The 21,964-nt window shown below is 62.0% G+C and overlaps 1 protein-coding gene across 2 annotated transcripts in view; it reads right to left on the bottom strand.

Annotated features, from left to right (window-relative positions):
• Window positions 1-3,825: 3,825 nt before the first annotated feature.
• The window catches only part of PLXNA1 (plexin A1), a 50,215-nt gene continuing 32,076 nt past the window's right edge, over window positions 3,826-21,964 (bottom strand). For both annotated transcript variants that reach the window (XM_078074258.1, XM_078074261.1), the window contains 14 exons: window positions 21,770-21,913; window positions 21,198-21,432; window positions 18,544-18,686; window positions 16,612-16,868; window positions 16,258-16,324; window positions 13,451-13,597; window positions 13,183-13,342; window positions 12,286-12,389; window positions 11,919-12,015; window positions 11,380-11,570; window positions 11,017-11,186; window positions 9,262-9,474; window positions 9,030-9,180; window positions 3,826-7,228 (listed from right to left, as the gene is read on the bottom strand). In XM_078074258.1, the coding sequence (XP_077930384.1) occupies window positions 7,133-7,228; window positions 9,030-9,180; window positions 9,262-9,474; window positions 11,017-11,186; window positions 11,380-11,570; window positions 11,919-12,015; window positions 12,286-12,389; window positions 13,183-13,342; window positions 13,451-13,597; window positions 16,258-16,324; window positions 16,612-16,868; window positions 18,544-18,686; window positions 21,198-21,432; window positions 21,770-21,913 (2,175 nt within the window). In that variant the 3' untranslated portion in view covers window positions 3,826-7,132. The remainder of the gene's footprint in view (window positions 7,229-9,029; window positions 9,181-9,261; window positions 9,475-11,016; window positions 11,187-11,379; window positions 11,571-11,918; window positions 12,016-12,285; window positions 12,390-13,182; window positions 13,343-13,450; window positions 13,598-16,257; window positions 16,325-16,611; window positions 16,869-18,543; window positions 18,687-21,197; window positions 21,433-21,769; window positions 21,914-21,964) is intronic.

Genomic DNA, 21,964 nt, shown 5'->3' with positions numbered 1-21,964 from the left:
AACAGCTCCCCACTGCCCTCCAGCCACCCCCCCCCAGCCACCGTGCTATCTTCTGTGTCTGCGCACTTGACGACTCGCCGCACCTCGTAGAACGGGAAGAACACAGTATGTCGATGGCCACCTGGGCAGCTTCCCCTTTTAGCTGCTGTGAGTGTGTGTGCAAATACCTCTTCGAGTCCCTGCTTTCAGTTCACCTGCGTGTCTACCCAGAAGTGGAACGCTGGATTCTACGGTAGCTTATGTTTAACTTTTTAAGGACGCTCCAGAACATTCTCTACCATGGCTGCACCACCTTCCCTTCCCACCAGCACAGCACTAGAGTTCCCATTTCTCCACACCCTCGCCAACACTTGGAGGCTCAGATTCTTCTAAGCTCCTGCTTCAACTTCACGTGATGGACCTGTGGACAGATGATTGGACAGCTGTAGAAAAAGGAGGGGTGGATTGCCACTGGAAGGGGATGGATGGAGACGGATGGTGTCAATGGGGTAGACTGGTAGGTGGGTAGGATGGGGGGGCAGAGATGGACCTGTAGAGGGTGTGTGTATGGATGAGTGGGGGGGAAGATTGGGTGGAAGGGGGTCGATGGGGTGGAGGAGAGATGACATCACTCAGGCTGGAGTAGCCCAGGAAGCTCTGGCCACCCCCATCCCCAGCCCCGGGGGCCCGCACTCCAGCCCTCTTTCAAAAGTACTTCTGAGTTAGGGACTAGAATGCACTATCATCCAATGTGTGATTGGGGTAGATCACCCCTCATGGCCAGAGATGTGTAACTGCCTCCCTGTCACTCCCCCCAGGCCTGACCCCATCTGTCACCTGGCAGGGTTCCCTGGTATCATGGGCAGCCTCAGGCCAGATGTCCCCCTCAACCAAGGTCACATGGGCAGCAGAAGCTGGGGGGCAGGCAGGACTCAGGCATTTTAAGGGCATTTCAAGTGCATTTCAAGTGGGCAGTCAGCAGTTAATTATGGGCCCCCTGGGAAGAGACTGGATAATCATAGAAATGCCCTAGGCACTTCTGACAATCCATCCCCTCAGGTGTCCTGCACACAGACATAGCCGGAACTTACAAACTACATGAGACTTCCTCCTTCTCGAATGCACAGTTCTCTACAGTTTGCTAACCCCTGAGGTGCAAAGGGACTGACTCCTCTTCCCACTGGGCATGGGACCTGAGTCTGGCCAATCAGAGCACCTCGTCCTTTAGGCCAGAATGATCAGTTCAAGTAGAGACATGTGTGCTAAAGTTGGCTAATGAAATCCTTACCTGGACATGTGCTGACCAAAGGTGTTGCTAGGTTGGTAAGTCTACAGCTGCTGGCAGCCATTGGTGCCTCCCACTTGGGAAGAGCCTGCCTGAGAATGAAGCCATACAGATGATAGAGAAGAAAGACAGATGCCTCAAGACCTCATGGAGCTCCTGGATCCAGCCGTGCCTGAAGCCAGACACACCTTTGGAGTTTTCTATTACATGAGCCAACCAGTTCCCTTTCATTGCTCAAGCCAATTTAGGTTAGGTTAAGTTTAGGTTAAATTATTTATAATGGAGAGGGCCACCCAGAAGAAAAATATGCTGTGTTATTTGAGTGGTTTTCAGCTGGAAGCAGCAATGATGGCTGGAAAGTTGATTTCTCAAACTAACTAATAAGACCCCAAGTGAGTTGATAGTCTGAGTTTGAATTCTGGCTCTGGCACTGACAGCTCCGTGTCCGTGGGCGAGTGATTGATCTCACCTCTCTTTGTCCCCAGGTCCTCCTCTGGGTAGCAATGCTACCGGTTTATATCAGCCAGTGTAGTCTGGGCTGTCCTGCAGAAACAGCAGTTTCCCCAGATGCCCAGCTCCAGCACAACTGAGCTTGTTTTGTGCTCAAGCCCTGCACCCAATGCAGGCTGGCTAGAGGTTCTGCTCTCCAGAATCCTCACTGCAGGACAACTAGATGCCCAACCTAGAAGTGCCCCAAGCCACTTCACTGACCATCCAATGATCTCCACAAGCCACACGGCCCCACCCTGTCCATTTTCAGGAAGGCCACACATCCCCATGAAGCAAAACCATCTGATATGCTCCTGGGTGTCCAGGAAGGCCCCAAAGGGGCACAATGGGGCCAAGGCCCCTCGGGGACATCTGCAGGAACCTCCCAAGTGGACTCTGGCCTCCTCCAGCTTCTGATTCTCTAGCCCAGTGCCTGCCAAGTGCAAACCAGAGCTTCACCCTTCTGCCATCCACAGACAGCCCCATTGACATGCCCTGCTCAGTGCAGCCGGCAAGCCCTGGTATTAATAGCTGATGGTTTTAATACCCTGGATGAGCCAATGTGTGCGGCAATCAGAAGGCCCTTGCCTCCCCCCCCGGCACCGTGCTCACTGTGTAATTACGTGTGATCATGGCGCAGTGAGCGCTGATTGCAACTCAGAGGCCATCGCCTACTTTCGGGCTGGTGGGGCTGGAGCCCCCGGCGGCCTAACGAGGGTAATTGAGGCAGGGATGATTGTGCCGGAAAGCTGGAGGGGACTGAGCCATGAGAACAGGCCACGTCACACCCCAAACGGGACGCATTTGCTAAATTTGTTTCCGATGCAATTTCATGGTGATTACACTGATTTCTCTTTAGTAATTGAGCCTGGCGCTGAGCTCAGTGCCTGCAGCCCGGCTGTCAGGACAGGCCCATTTTGGAGCAGGAGGTATTGATTATGATTTATGGACCACTGTCAGAGCCCTCAGAAAGGAAAGACAGTGCAGGAAGGCAGGCGGAGAGAGCTGCCGGGGCTCTCTGGGAAACTCCCTCCTGATATGCTGTGGCCGGATTTCGATCTGTCTCTGTCACTTCCCACTGTGTGGCTTTGGGCAGCACCTGTGTGCCCCCCAGCTCTCCAACTGTTGGGGATAAGAACCCCTACCCATAGAGGTCCAAACCAGTCCATCCACCAGCCACGCTTGGACAGTGGCTGAGCTACAAGTGGTCCATCGGCAGGTATGTCCTTTGGGGACGTGTCCCACCTGTCCCACCCAGAGACAGGCCTGCCGCATCCAAAATCACCACCGCTGATGCCATGCCTACCCTCTGGGTCAGCAACAGCCATCCCTATTGGCCCTGGAGGAGACGGGCCTCGAGACGGGGCCGCTGGGCAGAGCCACGCGCCAGCAGAGACTGCACAACACCGTTTTCGTCGGAAGAGTACTGGCCCAGATCTTCCTGGGATGGGAGAGCGTGTCTGGGCTGCAAAGGCCAACATTCCCCACTGGGTTCCTCAGCTGCGGGGCTCCCAACAAAAAGAACGCTCCTGGCTGAGAGAGTCTGGTAAACGCGGCTCTGGGCCCTCGCTGTCCAAGGTGGCCCGAAGGCCCTGGGGCGGCCAGGCCCCTCCTGGCTCTCTGGAGCACGATCTGCATTTTGACAAGCCCCCCCCCCCCCCCCCCGGAACCAGCACTCCAAGCCGGGTGTTCCTGACCCTGCTGCCCAGGAGAACCTCTGACAAGTAGCGTGTGGGGTCCCTGAGAGGCTCACGCCTTGGTGGCTTTCAGTCTCACTGACGGTTCCTGAGTGCCTCCAAGGTCCCCAGACCCCCTAGCACAGCGCTCCCGCCCCAGGGCAGCAAACCCCCGGGGCCTGGCGAAGCGGCGGTGGCCAAGAGCCTGCTCTTGCAGGCAGTTCTGGGGTGACGCGGCTGTGCTGGTGTGAACCCCACTGGGAGCCGTCAGCACCCAGCTCGGCAGGCAAGGGGCCCGGTGCCAAGCAGGAGACGCGCTGGAGTGTAGGGTGCGCCTGCCGGGCTGTGGGCCCTGCCCCAGACCCCTCCCAGCAACGAACACTCAGAGCCAAGAGATTTAGCAAAAATGTTTAATCTCTCTTTAATGTGTGTGTGTATTTACAAGTACTAAATCTGAAGAACAGTAAAATAGGAAATAGCCGTGTATTTACACGATCCGCGGGCCGAGCGCCCGTCAGCCACGCTGCTCCTGCGGGAGCGACCTCCGGGCGGGCGGCTCGGGCCGGCCGAGTGATCACTCTTCTTTTGGGTGGGGGCTCTGTGGCGTTAAAGGACAGCTAATTGTGGGCTTCGTCTTAAAAATATCTTTCTCTCTCTCTAAATATATCTATTCTAGTTTGTGTAGCACCAACGACGTGAGCCATCAGATCCAGAACTGGGGAACCGGGGGGGGGGGGGGTACTCTCAGCAAGGCCAAACCAGGGAGGGTGGGAGGGAGGTTTGGGGCCCTCCGTCTGGGGCACCCCAGGTCCCTCTTCCACAGTCCCCAGCCCCGGCTCCTCGGGCCCTGGGTCAGGGAATACAGGGCAAGCTCGAGGTATATGGAGAGACCAGGCTCCCAGAGCGAGGTGTGAGCTGTCTGGGGGCACTCCTGAGACCGTGCGGATGGGGGCAGGGGGGTGGGGAGGAGTGGCCTGTAGCAGGGCAGGCAATAGCAGCAGTGTCTGGGACAGGCTGGGAGCCCTTGCAGCCCACACTGAGGCCTGGATTCCCCAAGCCCTGGGATGGCAGAGGGGCGCCCACCGCCGTTGCTCAGAGCAGGGCTTCAGTTCCAGGCTCCTGCCAGGCCGCCGTGCCAGTGTCGGAGCTTGGGGTGGGAGCCCCTGGCAGGAGGGTGCGCAGAGGCGTCAGTAGGGTGCTACAGGGTTGGGAGGGCCGTGGGAAGTAGTGACGAGGAGGCAGAGCCTGACTGCACGACCCAGCAGGAAGGCAGGCGCGCGGGATCTGCTGCAGGGGTGAGGCAGGCCGAAGACCAGCTCCACAGGCTCGCATGTAAACAGGTACTGCTAAAGTGCTTGGCCTCCCTCTGCCACCACTGCCCTGCCCGTCCACCATCCAAGTGACAAGGGCATGGGGAGGGCCCCGCCCTGGAACCTGTCGCCTCGCAGAGGCAGGCACAGGGGGCTCGGCTCTGCAGGGACCAGGGAGGGCAGAGGAAGGGGCCGGAACTAGATTCTGAAGAGGAGGGACACAGGGGCCGAGGAACCCCAACCTGACCTCACGGAACTGGAAGAACAGGGGCTTCACATAGAAGCCGGCATCCTGGGAAGACTTTCAGGGAGAATGAGGCTTGCCCCCAGGCGCGGCCAGACATCAGAGGGGAGGCAGGGGTGCACCCGGGGACGAGAATCCAGGCCAAGGCGAGCCGTTACCAAAAGATAGCCAGATTTCTAGCCAGACCGGCCTCAGCTGGGCTGCCCAGGGACGAGTCTACAGGGGCTGCGCTGGGGCCGGGGGCGGCCTGAGCTCCAGCGGGGCACCCACAGCCGCAGGAGGCCCGAGCCCTGCCCGGTGCCCATGGGTCCCCCGTCCGGCCCGTGCCAGGAGCTTCCTGCACCAGGAGTGCTCCGACTTCACGGAGCTCCCTCACGGGAGGAAGCGGCCCCTGACCTCATCTCCAGGGTGTGGCTCACGCTGCTTAGGAGGGGGGACCCCAAGACGGGCAGCCCGTGGGCGCAGGGCCGGCCACAGTTAGCTGTCCCTTAAAGTCCGTGGGAATCTTGAGTACCATCGAAAAAGTGAACTTGAAAAGGGGCCGGGCCGCTTGTTTGTTCTCACAAGTGACTGATTAATTAAAAAACATAAAAAAAGGGGTCTAACAACCTCTAGTATTCAACACTTGCAGTTTTAAAAAGATCAAGTCAGACTAAACGCTAGCACGGTCATGCAGGAATCCACGGCCCCGCGCCCTGGACACTCTTGAGGGGCCAGCGAGAAGGTTTCTCCTTTGTACGTCAACAAACGAAAACAGGATGACCCGCAGGTCGAGGGGCAGAGGCCTTGGGGGCGCGCCACCGGGGGAAGCCCTGGCCACTTCCTCCACGACCATTTGGTATTGCTTTCCCACTGCCTTAATTTCCTTATTCTACATTGTAAAATTTCTCCTCCTCCAGTTAACTATACAGGACCCCACTGGGGCTGGAGACTGAGGCTAGAGCCACATATATATATATATATATGTACAGAGTTCTTTTAATTAAAAATGTGTTCTTTCTTGCTCACTGAGGGCGGATGGGCAGAGCCAACCTCCAGGCCCTCTGGTCACTGCGTCCTACTCCCAGGGGCCCTGCCACAGCCCCGGCTGCCCACCCAGAGTGCTCCCCTAAAACAACCAAAACAAGTCCCCCAGATGTCCCACCGCGCTGCAGAGATGCCAGACCAGAAGCCGCTGAAGGTGGATGTGGAGAGCAGGGGACACAGAGGGGGGACGAGGGAGGAGGGTGGCCGGGGGCTGCTTCCAAGACCCGCGCGGCCGGAGAGCACAGCCCGCCCAGGGGCTGGTGCCGGGAGAGGCACTGTGGGGGAATAAATAACGGGAACGTGCGCTCATGACCCGGAGCCCCAGGCCCCAGTGGCTCCCAGAGGCGCAGCCCTGAGGACAGGAAAGGAGTCACCGAGTCCTTCTGGAAGTCACGTGGGGGTGTTGGGCGAACCGTTCTGCAGCCCCTCCACAGGAGGGAGCTGGGGCCTGTCTGGGCGAGGTTGACGTGGCGCTCCGGCCTCGGCCGCGGCCGCGGAGAGCACGCGGTGAATCGGAGGATGGTGGTGGTGGTGCAGCAGCGAGCGTGGGGGTGCCAGACGCGGCGGGCGGGCAGCGGCAGGCGGGCCGGCTTCAGCTCCCCTCGGCTGGGCCCGGGGCATTCGGCCTCCCCCGCCCAGGGCTGCCATCCAGGGCCCGGGCCTCACACTCCGCCCAGGACGCCGGGAACGGCTGGCGCCCTCCTAGCCCCTCGTCCTGGCCCTTCTGACCCTGGCATCACAGCCTCAAGGAGACGGACCAGGCCGGCCACCCCTTTCCCGGAGGGCTCCAGCCTTACCCGCAGGTCCTCGGCGGCACCGTCTCCTCCCCAGGAGCCCCTGGTCACAGCCGGGCTCCCCCCACGCCATGGTGAGCAGCTCTGGGCACGGGCGGCACTGCAGGCACGGTCCCCCACACCAAGAAGAACCGGGACCCCCGCCAGGCAGGAAGAGGAGGGGGAGGGCCGGGAGGACGCTGGACCGCACGCTGGCCCCCAAGCGCCCTGGCACGAGGCACAGTTGGGGCGAGGCTGCCTCCGGGGCCTCCCAGCTCTGGCTGCCAGACGGAGGCCGCGCCTGCGGTCCCTGTCGCTCAGCTCCCGCTGGGCGGTGACGGCCGAGTGTCTCAGCTGCTCAGGGCCATTGTGTCCACCACCTGCTCCAGCTTGCTCCGGAGCCGCTGCCGCCGCGCCTGCTCATCCTTCTCCAGGGCAGTCAGGATCTACGGGGGTAGGCGGGGGCGTCAGTGGGCCTGGCCAGGGCCACCTGCTCCCGTGGGGCGGGTACAAGAAAGCTCGGGGTGGGGAGCGGGAGGGGTGCCCAGGGAGCATGTCACACGGCCACCACCAGCGGGGACTCCGGAGTCTGCACTAGGCTCCACTCCTTCCATTTCAGCTGAGGAGCCTGGGTTGAGCCTGGACCCCCAAGACCCCAGTGTAGAGAATGAGTCCCCCAGGTCACCATGCCTACCCTGTCCCCCAAACCGGGCTTTCATCACAGCCAGCCCTTGGGGCTCTCTCAGCGCAGGTCTGTCAGAGCGGGGCCTGGCCTCACGGGGCACAGACACCACCCCCTCACAGCCTGCTCTGCACCCCAGCTCTGCCTGAGGCACCGAGCACTCGCTGGGCCCTCTGCTTGCCCACACTCCTGTGTCCTACTGGCCGTCAGCCCACCAGAGCACAGCCCCGCCGCCACCTCCCTGCACCCAAGCCCCCCCCAACCACCGCCCATTTCTCTGCACCCCATTACAGCAGAGCTCCTCAGAAAGGACTGCTAGCTCCCCTCTGCTTTCCCTCGGGGGCCTAAAGAAGGCGGGCTTCAGTCCCCACCCTGTAGGTCACTCATCCTCCTCCACACTCGGCCATCTACCGTGGCCTGTCCCTGGCTCTCAGTCCCAAGGCTCTGCCTGTCCCCTCCCGGCTCTGGACTCACCTCTGGGGCTGCCTCCTCCATTCACGGATGCCTCCTTCTCTTGGCTGCCAACCCCACACTCGGGCCTAGAGCCTGAGACTCTCCTGCTCTCAGATCTGTCCCCTCACACTTGAATAGCTGGACCCCTCACCCCTCAGACCCCTGCCTCCTGCAGCCTGCCTCACACTTCCTGTCACTCAGCCACAGGTCTGGAGTCAGGCCCACAGCCAATCCGATAGGCAAGACCCAGCCCCTGAACCCACGTCCCAGCAGCACGGCCGCAGCCTTGCTGGTCTCTGCCTCCCTCTTGTCCCCTGCTATCTGGCAGTCCAATCACGGCTCTAAACCTTGAAGGCCCATCTCACTCAGGGAACAGCCCAAGTTCCCCGAGGCCTGCACACCGAGGGATGAACCCTGCCTCAGCCTTTCCTACTCCTCCCCCATGGCCGGCTGATTCAGCCTCCCCGCCTCCGCCGTCCTGCAACAGGGCCCACTCTGGCCTCAGGGCCCTGGCACTGGCCAGGCCCATTCTGCTGCTCCAGCCCTTTGTGCCCTATCCAATCCAGCCTGTAAGTCCATCCTCCCTCCCCGGACAGCTCAGGGAGCACCAGCTCGGCACAGACACCTGGGAGGCCTCCTGAAGCCTCACTCCAAGTCAGCAGGGGAAGGTGCTAAAGGTTGAGGAAAGGCCTGGTACTCTGCCCTGGAGACATCCACCCAGGCTAATAAACACTGTAATGGACCCTCAGGGCACAGGCACTCACTGACCCACAGTCTCCACCTTGGAAAGACACTGCCGTCCACTCCCCCACGCCCCACAATGACCAGAAGCACAATCCCTGACCTAGTGCAGCCCAGCCCGACCCTGCCAGGCCTGGCAGGGAGTCAAGACAGCATTCCCTCCCTGCCCCAGTGAGCAAGGTGGCCAGTCGGGGTGCAGAGTGGAAAAGGCAAGAGCCCCGCCAGCCCTGAGATGTGGGGAGGGGCTGGTGGGACAGGGGTAGCTGAAGGGGCTTTAACGGAGGATGCCTGCTTGGCAGCATCTGGCAGGGGTCTGAGCTGGGCAGGTGTGGGACAAGGGGCTCTGGGTGAGGGCCAGCACACATGCTCACCTCATCCTTGTACTTGGTGATGTAGGAGTAGATCTCGTGCAAGGCGCTCATGCTGTTGAACTGGCTCAGGTGCAGCCGCGACTGCTCGGCCAGGTAGGCGCTCATGTCCTGGTCGCTGATGGCAGGCATCTTGGCGATGTCAGCATAGTACCTGCAGACGGCGGCAGGTGGGCCGTGAGTGGCGTCCTGGCCCCTCGCCTGCCTGCCCGCCCGCCCCCCTGGCGCTGCCTACCTCTCCACCCAGCTCTTGTAGTTGGGGATGTCCTTGGCATAGAGCAGCTTGTTGGAGGGTGAGTCCTTGCCCAGCTTGTGCTCAGACGTGGAGCAGGAGTCCATGAAGGTCTGGGCCACCACTGACAAGCAAGCGTCCGTGATGCTGCTCTTGTGTATGTCGAACACAAACTGCGGGTTCTTGATCACGTTCACCCAGAAGCGCAGGGGCAAGCTGCGGGCGGGTGGGCCCAGGTGCACGGTCAGACAGGGCCTCAGCATCCCTTCCCGATGGTGTGGGAAGGGGCCGGCCAGAAGGCCTCCAGCCCTCCTGGCTCTGACCTTCACATTGGTCACGGATTTCCACGGAGGTGGGGAAACTGAGGCCCAGAGAGAGCCAGGACTCTTGGTGAGTGCATCCCACCCCCCAGTGCCTCCAGGAGGGCAGCCCTCCCCTCAGAGGCACACATGGGTGAGACGTACAGACCCAGAAGTGCTCCCTCACCTTTGGGTGCCCAATGCACATGGCCACAGTCCTCCTAGGCCTGCATGCCTGCTCACATCAAGGGTCACACACACCCGGGTTGGCTCACCCCCACGGAAGGCACACACTCATGCAGGCACACCAGGGGGCTGGCTCACACCTAAGCAGGCTCCCCTCCAGGGGAAGGCTCACCCCCAAGACAGGGCACACCTGGCCTGGCTCACCCCTTCTCCTACCCAGATGGGCCCTGGAAGCAAGACCAGGAAGGGGTCCAGGAGACACAGCCCCACAGATAGCTGACCTCTTCATCCAAGATGCCACCTCTAGGACAGCCCTCAGCTAGGGTACGCACTAGCCACTAGCCATGTGTGCCACTTTACAGAATTAAATGAAGGTAAAAATCCAGATTTTGGGTTGTACCAGTCCTCTGTCAAATGCTCAGTAGTCATATATGGCTGCCAGCCACTGCTCTGAACAGCACAGATCTAGAACATTCCGCCATCACAGAAAATTCCCCTGGACGATGCAAACCTGCATGGCGCTGCCCTCTCTCCACTGCCCCATGGAACCCTCTTAAGGAGCACAGGTGGAGCTGGAGGCCCAGGGTGGGTCCCAGCCAGGGCCAGGGCTGCATCCCAGGCTTGGGAAGCTTGTAGAGGTCAAAGTCCTAGAAGGGCTAAGGTCACCAGGGAACAAGGGAGGAAGATGCCAGAGGCCAAAGGCACAGGAGCTTCTGTAAGAGGGCGAATGGTGCCGAGGGCCCAGGGTCAGGCTCAGAGAGACAAAAGCCAGACTGGGTGGTGGCTGCTGGCCCCGTAGGGGGAGGGGGGAGGGCTTCAGGAGCACTGGCTCTCACTGTCCTCACTGCAGCCGGCGAGAATGGGCCCATCCCACTGAGCCGACTGCTCACACGCAAGCCCACACTCACACACTTGCACACAGCCACGCACACCCAAAGACACTCATGAATCCACAGGCACGGGCACACACACGTATTCACCTCCCACACCTAAGGCAGGTCCCACAGGTTGGAGCAGAGGACAGGCCCACACCCTGGGCGGGGAGGCATCAGATGCCCCCGAGATGGGTGAGTCAGGGAGGCGCACCCGCTGAGGGGCTGGCCTCAGCTCGGAGGCAGTGAACCCAGGGGGGCCTCTCTCCTCACCCAGGCAAACCCGTCCCTGGGGGCCAGCCTCCCGTGGCCCCACAGCCCCCAGCCCTCCGCGGCTGGGCCCCTAGGGCCCTTGTTCCCTTCCCTGGGGCACCCGCCACGCCCCATCCTCCCGAACCCACCAGTTGCTCTTCCACGTGTGGCGCACGTCTGAGTCGTGTATCTGGTGCTGGTCAGCCTGCTCATCCAGGAAGTCGAACATGTACTTAATGGCCAACGGCAGGGCTGAGCCCCGGTGCGCCGTGCTGAAGATGGTCTCGAACAAATCATCCACAAACTTCTGCAGTGTACCCTGCAGGCAGGCGAGGGCAGAGGTCCAGGGGGGCCGCCAGGCTGCCCCCCTCGCCTCCTGGGTGGCCTGGGCAGCTAGTTGCCACAGGATAAGGGTGAGGATGAGGGGTTTGCTCTGAGCTCTGCTTTCTGAGGCCCAGGCCTGGCCGTCCCCCCCGCCCCCACATGCATACCACCTGCCCACCAGCGCCTACTTTGGTGGCCAGCAGCCGCGTCAGATAGATCTCGGAGACCATCTTGCTGCCTCGGTCGCCCTCCCGCTGGTCCAGGTGGTCATGATTCTTCACCAGGTGCCACAGCTTGGTGCCACTCTCCAGGTCGGGCGTGATCATGGGGGTGCGTGAGCGCAGGCTGTCGGGGCTGCTGGCTGTGCGCAGCATGCTCTCTGTGGGCACCCTGCTCGTCAGTGGGGGGCCCTCCACGCCTAGCACCCAATGCCCACCCTGGTGCTGGCCAGGTGGCCTTGGCAGCTCCCGTCTGAGGCTGTTTCCTCATCGGAAAACTGGAATCAACAGCCCCGCCACCCTGGGTTGTTGGGGACAGACAGACATCAGGGAGATGGCAGAAAGGACTACTACATAACGTCTGGGGAAAGGGAGCCTCCACATTTGAGGGAAAAGCCATTTCCAAGTGACAAGCCACGAAGAAGCCCCCTCCCAGCCTGCAGCAGGGAGCACCGGGGAGGCGTCCCATCCAGGCCTGTGGGCCCTGCCATCCCCATCTAGCCCCTCACCGTATCTGCTGAGAGACTTGGTGAAGGTGGATGAGTTGGAGATGTTGTAGGCGGACGTCTGCTTGGGCACCAGGGCCACCGAGGACCCGTCCGTCACCTGCGGGCAGAGGGCCAGGAGATGTGTGACCCATCATCAGGGGCCCAAAGGACACCCCCTCCTGGTCTGAGCCTGGAGGCCAGTCATCTCACCACTCTGAGCCTCAGTTTCCCCAGCAGTGCCCCTGCAGAGCTGTGTGGGGCCCCTGTATCCTCTTCTCCTTGAGATCCGCTGCTCAGAGCCCAAGGGGCCTGGACACTGGCACTGCCCTGGGGCCCCAAGAGGAGAGGCCCAAGCTGTGGCCGGAGGGTCAGGAAGTCTGGGGGTTACCTGGTAGTGAGCCAGCGTGTTCAGCCTCTTCCAGTCGTTGTCAATCTTGGTGGTAACATCCTCATCCTGCAGAATGATGCGCGCCATGCGGCCCTGGCGCCACTCTAGGGGGAAGGGGAGTGCTGGAGGGGCGGGCCACCCGGGCAGGTGCCACCCACCCACCGCTCCCTCCCCCTGATCCTGGCCTCTCATAGCAGGAGGGAAAGGACAGGCCCCAAGGGGGCAGGGCATCCTGTGGACACTTAGTGAGAGGCCCGGAACAGCAGGATAAAGGAGAGACAAGGCTCCTCCCCTCCTCGAAGCTCCCATCCTGGCTCTGAGCAGGACGCATGCACCCCTGCAAGTAAGCCCCGCGTCCCTGCTGCTGCCCACGCCCCCTCCGGCAGCCCTCCACCTGTTGCAGCTGCTCCACCGGGGGCAGCCCGGCCCTCCCGCAGTATGCCCTGCCTTCCAGAGCTCTAGGCCCTCCTCCTCAGGCTGGCATTTGAGGCCAGCATGGTGCCCCACCCCGGCTTCTCCAGCCCAGCTACCACACAAGCCCCGGGCCCTATACCTCCCCCGCCTGCTCGGGCCCTTCTAGCTCTGCAGCCGCCCCTGTCTGGCTCATGAGCCAGAGCGGCCCCCTGCCCCAGCTCCGACAAGCCTACCCCCTCCTCGGTGCCCGGGCACCCACCACCTGCCTGTCCCCTGAAGGGCAGCAGCCTCTGAGTGGACTTCACGCTTCTTCCCCCCGCCCTGGCCGGGAGGAGCTTTCCAGAGCCCAGCCCAGACCACATCCCTTCCCACAGACCCCCACATGGCCTGCAGCACCCCCAGACCAGCACCGTGTCCAGCTCACTGCCTGTGGCCTCAGGCCCCTGGCACACGCAGCCCACTTCCCCGAGCGGTCAGGCTCACCCAGGTCCATGTCCCCAGCCTTCGGCCGCTGGGAGTAGGGCACACCCTTGTACACAGCATCCAGCAGCTTCTCCTTAACCTGCGTCACCGTGTCACAGTTCAGCCCCTTCACTGGCACCTCGGGTGCATTCTCGTTCTCGGGGTTCACACAGTTCAGCGTCTGCAGGCAGGGCGGGGTGCGGCGTCAAGCCCCACCTCTCCGGGCGCGCGCTGTGCAGGGGTGCACGGAGAGGGCGGGGCTGCACGGGACCGCTGGGCTTGCGCTCACCAGTGTCTTATAGTCGATCTGCTGCCGGATGAGCTTGTCCTCACTCAGGGAGTAGCGGGCCTCGCCCGTGATGGCATCGATGGGGCCCTTCTCCATCTGCTGCTTGATGGCGCAGTAGAGCATGAAGAGGGGCTCCCCCGCGCACTCCTGCAGCAGGCAGGTGGGCGTCAGCTGTGTCCAGGACACCCAGGGGCTGCCGCCTCCACCCTCCGCAACCCGCTTCTGGTGCAGCCGTGTGCACGCTTCTCACAACGAGAGAGAAGCAACTTTTCCAAATTCTTTTTAGCAAACAAGCAGAACCCTGGTTCTAGAGCCCCAAGAAGACGGTGCAAGAAAATAAATAGGTTAAACAACAGACCAGCTGCCCCTGTGAACTTCGAAGTGAAAATCCTAGTGTGGCCTCAACCAGGAGGAGCACACAGAGAAAAATGCCATGTGGCCAAGCCGGGTTTATGCCAAATAAGACCAAGGCCGGTGGACTCCTCCCTGAAGCCTCCCCCAGGTCAGGCCTCAGCGGGCCCACCACCCCAGCCCCCAGCCCCCTGCCTGTGCTCCAGCACCCCGCTCTCCAGAGTCTGACGTGAGCAGCCAGCATGGCACCCAGGCTCCCGGGCCCACCCCACGGCCCGAGGCACGGCGGACCCGGTGCCGCACAGCACTGTGTCTGACGGTAATGGGCTGGATGTCAGAGGCCCACCCAGCTGGGACCCAGCCCTGCAGGCAGAGGACCGCCCCTCCTTCCAACACCTGAGAGCACAAGGCCAATGCAGACACACTGACCCGGAGCAGCGACTCTCCAGCACCGTGGGACACAGGAGCCCGTGGCCAAGACAACGTGAGGTGGGCCCCCGGCACTCAGCAAGTCTGCTTTGCCCCTGCCTCTGACCACTTGCCCTCTGGCTCCCCACACTGCAGCCACCAAGGCCATCTCCTACTCCTCCACCAACCAAGCATGTCCCCACCTCAGGGCCTTTGCACCTGCTTGTCCCTACAACCAGAAATTTCTCCCTCAGGTCCCAACTGTGGATAGAAACAGCCCAGGCCAGTCTCTGGTATCCCCCCTCACAGCGGGTATGGGAAGATAGTCCCAGCATGGCCACCTCCCCCCCTCGTGGCCCTGGGCCATCTCCTCCTGCCCAGCATGTTCCCTCACGTGCACGGTGAGGGGGCAAACAAGAATTGGAAGGAGTGCTCTGAGTAAATGCGGCCTCCCTCTGCCTCTCCCTCTGCTCACTACCCCCCATGTCACCACCCTTCACAAAGCAGGCCCCACCCGAGAGCCCACAGCACAGCCCTCAGACAGCACCATACCCACACAGCCTGTCCACCTGCCGTGTCCTGTGTTGCGCTCACACCGTGCACACACCCAACCCAGGTTCTCAGACCAGGCATCAAAATGAGTCCTCTTTCTCTGGGCGTGCAGAATCAGGGCCAGACAGGGAGGAACAGAGACAGGGCTTGACACCAGTCCTCGCTTCTCTTGGCTTATGGAACACCGTTTTATGAGCACGTACGTGCCCCCTGCACGGTCTGCACAGAATTGCATTTCTACAAGAAAGGCTCGAGTCTGTCACTGGCCACCAGTTTTGTGCAATGACAATGTTGTTTACGGGGCATTTGTCATGTGCCCAGGATTCTGAGACTCTGCCACTGCTCCCTCCCGCTGCGGCCCCCACCGGACCAGCCCCGCCCGGCTCCCCCGGGACCCCTTGCTGGAGCTTGCACACACCTCAGGGGCCTGTTTCCCTCGGGCTGGCTAACTCCTTCCCTTCCTTCACACCTCTGCTCAAGTCCCTCATCCCCTTGATTCCCTGCCCCTTCTCACCTGCCCTCGCATCCCAGCATCCCATCCACGCCTCTCTCCCCAGTCAGGGCGAGACTCTGCCCTAGGCACCTCCAAGAGTCCACCGCTATCCCCAACTCAGTGAGGACTCCGGCAACTAAGGTCCATGACCAAGAAGCAACCACAGTAAAACTGAGCCCCAGGCCACCTGCGCCAGCCCCCACCCATGGCCACTGGGCTCCACTGCCTATGACCTTGGCCATCTGTAGGGCATCAACCAGATGCCAGAGACCAGGTGGGAGCACACTCGAACCATACACACTGGGTTATGCTGCCCAGCCCCCCCAGCTGGACTGCGGGCTTATCTGCCAAGCCTTCAGATCTTAAGGGAAGCAGACGTTTGGCTCTGAATCATCTCATTTCTAAAGGGCAAGTAACCAGTCTCACTACTTACACCCCCCAAAAAATCCACCTGGACCCGTATCTAGCGTCCACCCTATTCTGAAGCTGGCCATGGGTCTCCAGGGCTCATCTTCTGAGGGTGGAGGCCTGTCCAGACAATAGAGGAGGCCCAGGCAGCCACCATCTCCCCACAACAGGGGCCAGCAGCAGCCCCCAAGAGCCTCCCCAGGCTGGCCAGCACTGGGTGCTGGACACAGAGAAGTCCCTGCCCAGATGTCCCCTCCATCCCTGGCTCTGGGCCATGGGCTCAGCTACTGAGACGTGGGCCTGGGTCCAAACTCCAGCTTAGCCAGATGCTCACTGCAGCGCTGGGGTGTCCACCCCTGCCTCGGGGCTGGGTGAGGCATGGTCAGCCTCCAGGAAGAGGAAGAGGAAGAGGAAAGAGGTTAACGGCACACATGTCCTAGGGGAGTTCCTGCTGAGACCCAGTCCCCAGCCGAGCCCCTCTGGGCTGAGACCCCCCCCCCCACCTGCCCGTGCCTCTCTCTTCTATTTCCCTTGAGCCCATCCACCTGCCTGATACCCCACCTCCGATGTTCCCTCCTCCTCAGCAGCCACCTACCTTCAGGAATTTATACAAAAGGAAGGTGAACCAGTTGGTCAGCATCTTCTCCGCCACTGACTCGGTCCTGGGGGCACGACACGAGGGGGGTGGCTTGACTCCACCGCCATGCCTGCCCACTGTGCCCACCCCACTCCCACCTGGGGCGCTGAAGGTCAGGCCCTGCAAGGCACCGCAGCTATCAGGCGGCTGGGGGCTGCCATGGAGACCCCAGCCCTTGGCCCCAGAGCCAGGCCTCTGAGCAGGACAACTCTGGCTTGGCATCAATGGGCGCCAGGTGCGGCATGCCCTGGGGTGGGGGCCCTCGTGCCCGATGTGCCAGCTAGGGTCTGCAGGTCGGAAGTCCAGGCTCACCGCCGCAGCAGCAGCTTGGGGTGGTTCTTGCTCTCTAGGTTCTTCTCGATGAGGTCAGACAGCAGCTGCTTGAGCACCCCCGTGGCATACTCCATCTCGCCCTGCAGCGCTGTCATGATGAGTGAGGCCACATTCCCACGGTCTCGCATGGAGAAACTGCGCTGGGCCTCCAGCGTGCGGATGAAGGTCAGCAGGAAGTGCTTCTTGGTGAGCAGCTGCCCAAACAGCGTCAGTGACTTCTCCACGTTGGCCTGCACCTGGGGGAGGGGCAGCCCACAGGCGCGCTCAGACCCAGAGGGGCACCCAGCCCCCACATGAGAGGCAGGAGGGGAAGGCTGAGGGCAGGGCCAGAGAGGAGGCCTTGAAGGCAGGGGACATGTTGCCCTAACAGGTCCCTGGGCCTCAACTGTCCTTGGTAGAATGGATGTGTCCAGGCAGCTACTTGAGAAGCCCATCACAGGCAGGGACGGGGCAGACCAGTGTCACTGGGAGGTGCAGAACGAGGGCCACCCTCTTTGCAGCCAGACCCTGGGACCACCACCTCCTGAAGCCTTACTCTGGTAGCTAGAAGGAAGCCAAACTCAATGCCCCATCTGCTGGGCACCAGCACAGAACGTCCATGGTCTCACTCTGTACTCACAACAGAAATCACCTTCCCCACTCCACAGAGAACAATAAAGTATCCCCCCTCACAGTGGGTATGGGCAGGTAGTCCCAGCATGGCCACCTCCCTCCTCGTGGCCCTGGGCCATCTCCTCCTGCCCAGCATGTTCCCTCACGTGCACGGTGAGGGGGCAAACAAAAATCAGAAGGAGGAGTGCTCTGAGTAAATGTGGCCTCCTGCTCCCTCTGCTCACTACCACATGACATGGAAGTGGGGAGAAGGAGTGGAATGCAGGCATGGCTGGCTCCAGGGCCCCTACTCTCTCTCTTATGCACACCAAGGCTTGTCAAAACAAGAGATTCCCCACCAGGCCATGCCAGAGGCTGCCAGTTCCACTGCTCCCAGCCCAGGCAGACAGGTGACAAGACCCAAGTAGAACACAGTCACAATTAAGAGAGCAGTCAGATGGGCATAGCAGACGGCCACATCAGGAAAGAGATGTGATAAAGCATGTGGAGCCCTTGACGTGGCAGCCATCCCCAGGATGAGGAGCTGATGAGCAGCCCAAGGCAGCCGTGGGCCTGAGCCAGAGTGACAGGAAGGCCCATTCCAGCAGAGTTCAAGAGGGACTGTCCCACTGAAAGAGCTGCAACAGGGAGGGGGCCCCCCCACATCCAAAGTGTGCAAAGATGGGATGCCCTCAGCTGGACGGCATGAACGAACTGACTTGCTGAGCCCCTGCCTGTTTCTAGCTAGGCACTGGGCTCCTGGCCTGCCGCTGGGGGCTCCTAGAGGACTTCAAGGCCGGCCCTCTTCCTCTCAGCAAGCTCATGCCAATAGCCTGAGGATGGCCAACACCTCCACAAAACCAAAGCCCAGCTCCATGAGGGCCACCATGCTGCATCAGCCACACACTCACCCCAAACAGCCATGCAAACTCCAGCTGAGCCCCACACCTCCCAGTCTGCACGGCAGTAGCCCCCTGCCCAGTGAGGCTCAGCATCCAGAGCCAGCCAGGAGACAGGCCAGGCGAACGTGCACAGGCGGTACACGACGCACGCGGGGCCTCAGTAAAATAGAGGCAGGCCCCAATGAGCCCAGGCTCCAGCCCAGGTGGCTGGCTGGGATGAAGCCCAGCCCCGACCCCAGGCCCCCACCAGGCCCATCTCCCTGCCACTGCAGAAGCACTACAGGGAGCCGAGGGCCTTGCCTCCCAGGGCCCCTCCCAACATGTCTGGGCCATCCCCCAGGGGCCTCAGGCTGCCCGACAGTAACCAGGAGCCCCAGCAGTGGGCAGAGGTCCCATTGAGCCCCAGCCGACAGCCCACCTCCATCTCCTTGAGCACTGGATGGTCCTCGATCCCGGGGAAGAGCACCCGCATGGCGTACGTCCGGTAGTCGAGGAATGGGATGCCGGCACCATCCAGGTCATTGGTCAGCTCATGGATGTCCGTCTGCAGCTCTGCAAAGGCTGCAGCCAGACGAGGTGTCAAGACAGGTGCCCCCCCAGCCCCCAGCCCCAGCACCCCCAGCCCTCCCACCCTCAGGGCCAGGCTCCAACTCTGGCTCTGCAGCTCGCTGGCTGGGTAACCTTAAGGAAACCGCTCAGTTCTCCCAGTGCTAACACATGGACAAAAACTCTGTCCCTCTGATGTGTCCCAGGATGCACCAGACAACAGCAAAGAGGGTTCTGCGCCCGAGGCCGGGCTGAGAGGGGCTTCCTGCATCTAACGCTGGCACCGGGGGGCAAGGAAACTACGGGTGCCGGCTCCCTCCACCACCCTGGGGCGCACACTGCCCGCCCCGGCTCCCCTGAACCCTCCACTGTGACAACCACCACACGCAGAGCTCAGACCAGCGGGCCCTCTCCACTGCCCACCCTGCTCAGGGCAGCTCTGCTTCTTTCGGAAACAAAGCCAGGCAGGGAAGGGGCAGGCCTCAACGGAACATTCCAGAGCTGGGAGGTGTCCGCCCTGCAGCGGCCCGAGGGAGGCACTATGTGATCAGGAGCCAGAGGAACGCGAGGCGGGCTCTGGGGGATGGCTGGCAGGTTTAATTAAGAGCAGGAGCCTTCGCCTCCTGGGCACCGCTGCCAGGCGTCTGGTTATCGCCGCCTGGCCGGCCCCGCAGCACCCGCCGGCCTCTGCCCCCCACACTGCGCTGGCAGATAAAGGCACCCTGTGTGCTGGCCACGGCACACGGCTGTCCTCATCCCGAGGTTCTCCCTGCCCACGGAGCTCCCCATCTAGGCCACCTGACTCCCACCCAAGCCTCACACACCTGCCTGTGTCCCATGGGGTGGGTGGGTCGGTCCAGGACCTTTCAGTTCTCAGACAGGCAAGGGTCCTGACTAAACGGGACACTGTAGTCCCGGTGGAGTCACCAACAGCCCAACGCCCGGCCTGCTGCAGGCACGAGGCCCCCATGCAGCAGTCACCCCCAGGGCCTCACACCCCGCCTCCCCCTCAGCTCCCTTTCCTCATGCCCCAAACAGGAACACTCCCACCACCTGCCTCCCAGAGCTGTGGCCAGCATTCGCAAAACGTCTGAGGTTGCTCTTGGCACCTAAGACAGGTCCTTCACCTGTCAACTACCACTAGTGTGGCTCCGTCCACCCCTTGCGACCGCCCCCATTTCCCCGATGAGGCCGTAAGCCGGGGGCCACGAGGAGACGGGGGCCATCCCAGGCTGGCCCCGTGCCCGGGTCACCCAGCCCTGCAGTACCACCTCACACCAGCCAGAGAAGTTAACCAGGTCAGAGGATGGCCATCACAGGCCAAGGCTGCTGTCTGCCGCCTAGAGCCTGCAGCACACATGGCAGCTGAACCCACCCCCTCAAGAGGCCAGCGTGCAGCCCAGGGCCTCCATCCTAGGCCACCAGGGCTCCACGCGGGCCCTGACCTGTGCGCCCACCTCTCCGCTGCCCACCCTGCAGCAGTACCCTTGGCGCCTGGGCAGGTCGGGCAGTATCTGCTCTGCCGGGGATGAGCCTGGACCTTGCGCACACTGGCCTCTCTGGGACACGAGGGACAGAGACGGGGTGGCCTCTGTTCCAACTTGGGGCCCACCCCCCTCACCCTTCCTGCAGACACCCAAGCCCACTGCTCACATTTTTCTGACACCTGTGGCCCCTGCCTGTCAGAACCCATCCCATTCTCTGGGGTACCCTACCCCCCTCCTGCCCTTGGAGTCTGCCCACTCTCACTCGGGGGCTTCCAGGGGAGGTTTCAGGGAAGGGGGCGCATGACCAGGCGTGGCATCAGTAGTTGGGCAGGGCTGGGCCCAGTGAGAAAGCTGAGCTTGCCCCCTGTGCTGGTCCTGGCACCACAGGGAGGGATCGCTGAAGACGCAGCTGAGGGTCTGGCCCGGCCATGCTGGAAGCCAGCTGTGCCCCAGACTTTCCCTGCACGAAAGCCCAAACGTCTCCCTAATGACCTGAGCTGATTTCCTCCACTCACACAGCAAGATCCTAAGGGACACAAGCCCGTCCTAGGAGGCTGGGCTGTGGCCTCATTCCCGAGACAGCCCCTCGAAGACAAAAACCAGTACCAGCCAGGGTCTGTACATACTCAGGGCCTAAAGAAAGGGCCCCCGCTCCTTGGTGCCATGCCTGGCCCTGGGGACGGAATCACCGCGCCCATCCTACAGATGAGGAATCTGAGACACCAGAAGGTCGTGTGCCCGTCCAAGGTCCTGCAGCCAAGCAGGGTCACAGACACAAGCTCTCTGGCTCCAGAGTCTGTGTCTCAAGTAACACCCACAGAGGCTGTGCTCGCCCAGGGTCCAGCTGCAGGCCTTGGTCAGGGCCTCGCCCGTCTGCCCGAGCCTGAGCATGGCACAGCAAAGGCGTCGGGAAGGTGGAACACCGAGCAGAATCGTGGGGAGGACAAGGCCTGGCTCACACGTGGCGACGACCAAGCAAGCCCCGCTCCCTGTGCTCCCCACTCCCCCACACAGCGTGCCTGCAGCTCTGACGACGCACCTTCCTTGCACTCCAGGGCCACGCGGGACTCCAGGTTGTCCATCTGCAGCTGCAGTCGCTTGAGCGTGCGGTCGGCGTCCCGAGACTTGCGCTTGTAGGCAATGAGCACGGCTACGATGACCAGTAGCAGGAGGCCTCCTCCCCCGCCAATACCGACGATGGCGGGCAGGGTCAGTAAGCTGTCTGAGTACACCTGCAGCATCCCTGGCGAGAATTCGAAGCCGCCAGCCCGGACCTGTGGGTGGGGGTGCAGGCCAATCAGGAGGCCCCTTGCCCACTGGGAGCTCTGGAGGCCCCTGGTACCATGCCCCTTGAGAATCCCACAGCACTGCCCCTGGCCTGGAGTGGGCAGAGGGTGGGGATGTGGGGACTCAGCAGGTGCCAGGCCCACCAGGGGGCACCAGGGCTGGGCGAGGGCTGAGCTCGGCTCCCTCTGGGCCAGAGGCAAGTCTAGGGCTCAGCCACAGAGTTGGGATTGCCCTGGGTGGGGTAGGGTCAGTGGGTCAAAGGCAGGTGGGGCCAAGGAGACCAGAGCTGGGGCCAGAACATGGATGGGTGGGCCATGGACGCACCGTGACCTTGTGCTGCCCTGTGAGGTTGGGTGACTCGCAGAGCAGCTGGGTCTCCGACACAGTGAGGGCGCAGGGTGTAGAGCCGATGAGCACCGTGTAGTTGAGCCGCGAGTTGCCAGGCGCAGGTGGCAGGAGGTTCCGGCCCTGTGGGGGTGGGGTGAGCCAGAGAGTCCGACTGCCCCACAAGCCCCCCAT

This window comes from Halichoerus grypus, chromosome 1 (assembly GCF_964656455.1).
Source record: "Halichoerus grypus chromosome 1, mHalGry1.hap1.1, whole genome shotgun sequence".
NCBI classification, from domain to species: domain Eukaryota; kingdom Metazoa; phylum Chordata; class Mammalia; order Carnivora; family Phocidae; genus Halichoerus; species Halichoerus grypus.
Note: the sequence above shows the minus strand (reverse complement) of the source record. Positions and strands in the feature narration are given on the sequence as shown.